This window comes from Eurypyga helias, unplaced genomic scaffold (assembly GCF_000690775.1).
Source record: "Eurypyga helias isolate BGI_N326 unplaced genomic scaffold, ASM69077v1 scaffold2868, whole genome shotgun sequence".
Taxonomy (NCBI): Eukaryota; Metazoa; Chordata; class Aves; order Eurypygiformes; family Eurypygidae; genus Eurypyga; species Eurypyga helias.
The window spans coordinates 1-7,466 of record NW_010266131.1 but is presented as its reverse complement, the minus strand read 5'-3'; the positions used below and the strand labels follow the sequence as shown (position 1 = coordinate 7,466).

At 43.8% G+C, this 7,466-nt stretch overlaps 1 protein-coding gene across 1 annotated transcript; it reads left to right on the top strand.

Annotated features, from left to right (window-relative positions):
* Positions 1 to 217: 217 nt before the first annotated feature.
* On the top strand, positions 218 to 7,318 carry CAPN10 (calpain 10; the record flags this gene model as incomplete). Its single annotated transcript, XM_010156949.1, has 7 exons — positions 218 to 455; positions 1,384 to 1,515; positions 2,365 to 2,561; positions 3,929 to 4,146; positions 4,533 to 4,674; positions 6,125 to 6,291; positions 7,035 to 7,318. Coding segments are annotated over exons 1-7 (1,284 nt in total), but the record flags the coding sequence as incomplete, so codon positions are not given.
* Positions 7,319 to 7,466: the final 148 nt, after the last annotated feature.

The following is a 7,466-nucleotide window of genomic DNA, read 5'->3' as shown; positions in this document are numbered from 1 at the left end:
AAAGCGGTGTTGGTGTCGGGCCTTTTTTGGGGCCTGCTGTGCTGGGGGACAGCACCCAGGACCCCCGGACACCCCCTCTCTCTTTTCCAGCAGGCCGGGGACTCGCTGGGGTGGTGGCAGGCGCTGACCGAAGCAGCGATGGCATGGGTCGAGGTGCGCCATGGACAGAGTGAGCGTCTTCCTGTTAGTGAACCCGTCTGTCGGTCTCTCAGTTGGCATTCCCGAGTAACGCTGGTTTACGTTTCAGGTTGGTACTCGGCCACGTAGAGTCGAGGAAACAGCTGGCAGAGCTGCTTAGGATTGTGTTGAAAATGCTGGGAGAGAAAAAGCAGTTAATCGTGAAAAGGGACCTTTACGCTGACCCCACGTTTCCAGCCAGCGATACCTCTATATTTTCTGATTACTGTACCCCGCTTGCTCAGTTCAGAGGCGAGATTTCTTGGTTGAGACCTAAGGTGAGTTTTAAGAGCTAACCACCCATGATTTTAGCAGAGCTGCACTTTAAGGTAATAAATGGTACTTAGCCCTGAATGACTGCTGCTCGGTGTTTTTATTACTTAGAAACAGAGAAGTGATAAACCCAATGTATGTCGGTGTTAATTATTTATATGTTAGGTTGTGAGTCTGGGTGCTTGTTTGTAAGTTTGCCTTAAATCCTGATGTAGAACTTTTGAATTTGTTGGGACTATTAGAAATTCTGATATTTTATCGTAAACATACTTCATCACGCAAATAATATGCATACCAAGTTGACAAATACTACGTTCCCATTTTTTTTCAACATACTGCATAACTCTTGAAAACGAATAACGGGATTTCAGAGTTTTTCAGAAGGATGTTGCTTTTTTTGTTTGGTGATTGTTGATTTTTTTTTTTTTTTTTGGTACCAAAAAAGAAAACTTTTCTTAAGGCTCTAACTTGTCACGTGACTCATTGCTTTTAAACTTAGAGCTGGGTTTCAGAGCAAGCCACATGAGAGAGAAAAAGCTTAGCATGCCTTTCTAAAGTGAAGTAGTTACAATAATGCCTTTGTGTGGAGGGGGGGAAAAAAAGGATGAAAAAATACAGTGGAGAAAAACGTTGCCTCAGAGAAGCTGGGAGGGGGGGGAAAAAAAGGATGAAAAAACACAGTGGAGAAAAACATGGCCTCAGAGAAGCTGCTGTGAAGAAAATGAAGTCTGTCCCAACCAAAACTGACACAAATAGCTACAAGACAGTCATTTGTTACTGCCAGCTTAGGCTGTGTTTGAAAAGGATTTGTGCTAGAGGTAAAAATTCCCTTATTTTTTGAGAGATCTCTGGAGCCTTCCCATTCCCTGAAACACAGACTTCCTAAGAATGTCATGCAGGATTTGGTTTTAACTCCCCTTCTTTTAATTTTAGGACATTTGTTCTACTCCTCGGTTATTTTCAAACAATCTGCAGGATGTGCAAGTGAAACAAGGGATTTTGGGAGACTGTTGGTTCCTATGTGCCTGTGTAGCTTTGCAGAAGAATAAATACCTACTGAATAAGGTATAGAGAAGTTTCTTTTTTCATGTTTCAGAAGTTCACTTCACCTAATTTACATTTTGTTGTGGTTTAACCCCAGCCAGCAACTAAGCACCACACAGCTGCTTGCTCACTCGTGCCACAGAGGGTTGGGGGAGAGAATCAGAAGAGCAAAAGTGAGAAATATTATGGGTTGAGATAAAGACGGCGGAATAGGTAGAGCAAAAGCCACGTGCGCAAGCACAGCAAAAAGAGGAATGCGCTCACCACTTCCCATGGGCAGGCAGGTATTCAGCCATCCCCGGGAAAGCAGGGCTCCATCATGCATAACGGTTACTTGGGAAGACAAACGCCATCACTCTGAATGTCCCCCCCTTCCTCCTTCTTCCCCCAGCTCTATATGCTGAGCATGATGTCATATGGTGTGGAATGTCCCTCTGGTCACTTGGGGCCTGTTGTCCTGGCTGATCCCCCCCCCAGCCTCTTGTGCACCCCCAGCCCACTCGCTGGTGGGGTGATGTGAGGAGCAGGAAAGGCCTTGACCCTGTGTCAGCACTGCTCAGCAGTCACACAGACATCCCTGTGTTATCAATGCTGTTTCCAGCCCAAATCCAAACCACAGCCCCACACAGCTACCGTGAAGAAAACTAACTCTCCCCCAGCCAACACCAGCTCACATTTGCATATTGTTCTTGAATCCCAAGCCTCCATGTGAATATCAGTTTTGTTCTGCTTAGTTTCGCTGGTTTTGTTGTGGTATTTTTTTCTGTGCTTATTAAAAATGGTTGATATTCAGCATATTTTAAACTGGCTCTATCTACCAAAAAAACCCAAATTCCGTTATTTGTCTTGATTTTGGCTTTTGCCATCTAGGTAATCCCTCCGGGTCAGCCCATCTGGACGGATGAGTCGTATCAAGGCTGTTTCACTTGTCGAGTCTGGCAGTTTGGGCACTGGGTGGAAGTGACCATCGACGACCGTTTGCCTTGCCTTGGTGGGAAACTCTGCTTTTCCCAGTGTCAGACAGAGGATTTGTTTTGGCTTCCCCTATTGGAAAAAGCTTATGCCAAGTACGTGAACACTGTGATTGTGGGAAATAAAGGGAAGTGCAATACTTGTGTGCCTTCTGCTTGCTTCTTTACCTGACTGCTTTGGGCATAGATCTGTGAATCGTTCAGTATCAGGTGCAACGTCTGCTTTCCCGGCTGCTCCTGGGTTGTGCAGGAGTCACTCGCTGAACTGCAGGTCGGTAAGGTGTGTTTCTAGTTGTGTATGAGGTCAGATAGTCTTAGGGACAGACTTAGGATGAAAAGTAAGAGCTGTGGTGAATTATGAGGATTCAAATGACATTCATTAAGTCACTGTCCACTGGTCATCTTGTTTATTAAAGGGAAGTATTTTACTAGGACAGCTGCAGGCTCAATAAAAAGCAGAAAACATGCGAATACATTCATGGAAAGCAACAACATTACTAGTTTATGCTAGTTGGGGCTCTTTTTGTATGAGTTTCACTGCTCTTTTGCTTAATTTCATAGTTTAATATATTGAGAAGAAACAACCATATTGCTAACGTGTTGGAAAATGCAGCTATTCTGTGTTTTGTGACACATCCGTCAGAGTGCTGTCTGGATGGACAAAACAATTTGGAGACAGGGTGCTGATAAAGTAGACATCAAGCATCTGGAAGAGCTTGTGGGAAGGACGGTGTGGTTGCCAGCAGAGGGCAGAAAAAGACTTCAGTGTGAAGTGGTTTGTTCAGTTCTGGGTACATTGGTTGGAACTAGATGATCTCTCAGGTCCCTTCCAACCTAAACCGTTCTATGATACACTGAGCAGGGGTGGTGAAGCAGCAATGGTGTGTTAAAGCTTCTCTGTAGGTTTGAAAGGTAGTATTGGTTTTCTGGAGAGATCTTCTCGTTCTATCCTGACTTATCATTCTGTTATGATCTTGATTTCTTTTGCATCCGCAGCGTCAGGTAGGGCAGTCTCTTGGTTCACTTAAATTGTGGAAAGAAGTGCTGCTCTGGTTGTTCATGGAGAGCGAGCAAAGAATAATCGAAGAAGAGGAAGAATTTATCTATAACAATAAATAACAATGTCATTTATTTATACAGAATGCAGGTGGTGTATGACAAAAGATGACACAGTGCATGGGTAACGAGGTACAAATGAGCAGTACTAGGCTGGAGCGGTTTCTGCGTAGGATGGAATGAATAAACTCCCCGTCAAGCAGGGGAATGTCTAATGGCCTGCATACTCTTTAGAGGTTTTATTCTGTATAGCTAAGAGTTGTGTGCTTTCTCTTGCCTGCTTGGGGATGTGAGAGAGGGACAGAGTCATGATTGTGACATAGGGTGGGGCTGAAAGTACGTAAGACCCATGTTTCTTTAGTTCTGCTCTTCATAGAAACTTTTCCTGTCTGTTTATTTTTTTATAGAGTGCATGGATCTTACGAGCAGCTGTGGGCAGGGCAGGTGGCAGATGCTTTGGTTGATCTGACTGGAGGAATCGCTGAAAGATGGACCCTGAAGGACCCTGGAAGGAACACGGGGAAAGAGAAGACTGGCATGGTTTTGGAGAAAGCAGTGTTTAGAAGATTAATGAATCTGAAGGAACAGTGTGTGATAAGCTGCTCAGTCCTCAATTCCAGACAAGGTGATAGTGCAGTACTAGATGTTTTTGAAGTGAATCTCCAACAGGGTTCAGAGCACAAGGCAGCCAGCAAGTGCCTGGTGCTGATTCTGGTACCAGAAACCCCAGCTTAAAAACCCCAGTGAATTTCAGCACTGAGAATTTGTGGATGTTTGAGATCAAATAGTGAGTTAATACGCTTTAAAATTTTCGTGTATTTAATTTCTGTCTAGTCACAACTAAAATGAGCTGTTTGGGTTTTTAATGCTGTTTTTGTACTGGTTGAAAGATAATTTCCTTTTATCTCAAAATTGCTGTCTTTCACAGGATCGTTTACTGTTGTTCATTGTAAAATATGGAGCAGGTTCTTTTGTTTACTTCCAAATGCCTTTTTTTTAAATCCTGTTCAGGTGGAAGCGAGCTGGGGGAATTTCATGCCTTCATTGTGATAGATGTGTTGAATCTGACTGAAGTGTCGGGCAAAGACATCTTCCTGCTGCGGATACGAAACCCTTGGGGGAGGCGGTGCTGGAGAGGCCCCTGGTGTGAGGGGTGAGTAGGTTTATTTTCAGAGAGAAAAGAATCTGTGAAAGTTCTGAAGCACAGTCTGTGTCTTGCGTGGGCAAATACCGCTGACAGACGTTGGAGGAGGGGAGAGACTTCGGCTTGTGCAATCCTTGGGAGAGCTCGGTGGTTTGTGGAGCTCGTTGGTTCTAAGGACAGTCATTTTGATCTGTTAGTTCTGGTAATATACATTTTTTTAATAAGTCTGGTTTTGTTTATCAGAGCATCCTGTCTTTTTGTAAAGATAAACTTAAGTTTGTTCATCTTCTGTCTGATTTTTGTGGCGCTGTTTCGTTTGCAATTGATCCAAGTGTCTTTGCTCATGTTTGTGGCAGACAAGTAGTTGCTCAGCTTTACTTGGCTCTTTGTTTGATCTTGTCTCAATTGCAGAAGACAAGGAAAGGAGTGTGTATAAAAATGCAGCACAAGGAAGGATGCTTTTGCTCTTTGCTTGTGTGCTCTCATTTCTGTGGGTTAGTGTGGTAGAAGCTGGAATTGAGTAGATATAAAGCAGAGATGAGTTTTGAAGGAAATGGAGAAACGTGTTTAGCAGTTCATATGGCAAAGTAACAAGAGTGAAAGGGCAGACCCTTGTAGCTTGTTTGGGAAAGTGTTAGCATATTTAGGCTGTGCAAAAGAACATACAGTTCTTGACACAGGGACAAGCTTTCAGCATTAAAATATGGTTAACAGCATGAGCATGTTAATGAACATTTTAGAGAAATGTTTTTCCCAGAGTTAAGCAGATGACTTAAAAACGTTAATTGATACTTCGGTTGGTTTTAGCAGAGTTTTGGTCTCTTGTAGTTTCATTGCCAAAGTTGCCATGTTAGTTGCAAGAGGATAGCGTTTCGTTGGGCGGCCTTAGGGTCCTGTTTCATTCAAGTGCTGAACTGTTCTTTGTGTTAGTGAAACAATAAAAACATGTTGAAATTTCTCTATTTTAATGGCCCTGAATAACGAGGTGTTTAAATTCTTGGTTTATCATGACTTAGCTGGGAGATTCATGGAGAAAAACACCTGCTTCCTGCAGATAGTGGGTTTCACTGTACAGCATTAAAAAAATCTTTCAGACAGTCACTGTGCAGCTTGTTTTACTTTTCATTGCTATTTTTAAGAACTGTTAATCTTTATTTTGCTCTCACACGTTGGGCTGTAGTGTCTGTTATAAGCAGAGCAGCTATTCCACCTGGAAGTGTGCTGCTGTCTCCTATCTGGTGTTAGGCTGTTTCTAAGTTGTCTTTGATACATAGCGATTCCTGCTTTCTGTTTCTCTCGCTGACTAGCAACGTGTATGCAGAAATATTCAATGCAAGGATTTGACAGTAAAATGAAGAAACAACTTCTTATTGTCCTGCTCTGTTGGATGTTTGTTTGAACATTCTTATAGCACTTTATTGGCTGAGGAACTAAGTGTTAACTTTTGTCTTATGTGCAGTGGTGAAGGATGGAGCCAGCTAGATCCAGGAGTCGCCTCAGAACTGCTCTCACAGATCCAAGAGGGAGAATTCTGGGTTGATGAAGAGGAATTTTTCAGGGAATTTGATGAGATTACCATGGGCTTTCCAGTCACTGAGGAAGGACAACTTCAGAGCCTCTATACAGGTGTGATATGAGAAATTCCAGTACCTGAAGGGGCTACAAGAAAGCCAGGGAGGAGCTTTTTAAAAGGGCATGTAGTGAACAGGACAAGGGGTGAGGGGTTTAAAATGAAAGCAGGGAGATTTAGTGTAGGTATCAGGAAAAAAATTCTTCACAGAGTGGGTGGGGAGGCACTGGGACAGGTTGCCCAGAGAAGCTGTGGATGCCCCATCCCTGGAAGTGTTCAAGGCCAGGCTGGATGTGGCTTTGAGCAACCTGGTCTAGTGGAAGGTGTCCCTGCCCATGGCAGGGGGGTTGGAACTGGATGGTCTTTAAGGTCCCTTCCAACCCAAACCATTCTATGATAAAACATCTTTCTCATACAAATAACATTATGTCAGTGGAAAAGGCTGATTTGAATGGCAAATGGATGCAACTGGACCATAATTTCTCTTTCTCAGTCTTTCCTTCTCCTTTACATCCTAGAAGACTCTTGTTCTGTGCAGCCTTTTTTTTTTTTTAATGGGAGATAACCTTCTTATTTTTAGAAACAGTTTCTTGTTGTAAAAATCATGTCATCAGTCTGTGAATGCCAGTTGTGGCACTCGTTCCGCCTCTCAGTGTTGGCCGTGAGTCGCTGCTTGGAGAAAGCGTCAGGGCTGCGAGAGTGTCTTTTCTTGGGCTGGGGGTTCCCTGCCGTGTAGCTGTATAAACTTAAGTAACTTCTGGTGTCTGACATCCGCACCATGTTTTTCTTACTTTCTTAGAGAAAGTGCTGCATCACTCCCAGAATCTTTGTGGGTCCTGGGTGAGAGGCCAGTCTGCAGGCGGCTGCCGGAACAACAGCAGCTTCCCTACCAACCCGAAGTTCTGGCTGAGGGTCTGTGAGAAGAGCGAGGTGTGCGTTGCTCTGCTGCAGAAACACAGGAAGTGCGGTGCTGACTGGGCCGGAAGAATTCAACATCTGACTCGCTTGGCGGAGGAGAACCTGTCTTTGACTGAAGGCGTACAGGGGAAGAGTTACCAGGCTGTGGGACTTCATGTCTGGAAGGTAATATGGGAGTGATGTTTTTCTTTTGGCAAATAGGAGTTTTAAAGCACTGCTGAAACACTGGAGTAAAATCATTCATTTCCTTACTGCAGTGACGTGATTCAACGGGTCACACGTTTTACATCTTGGATTTCATAGAATCATAGAA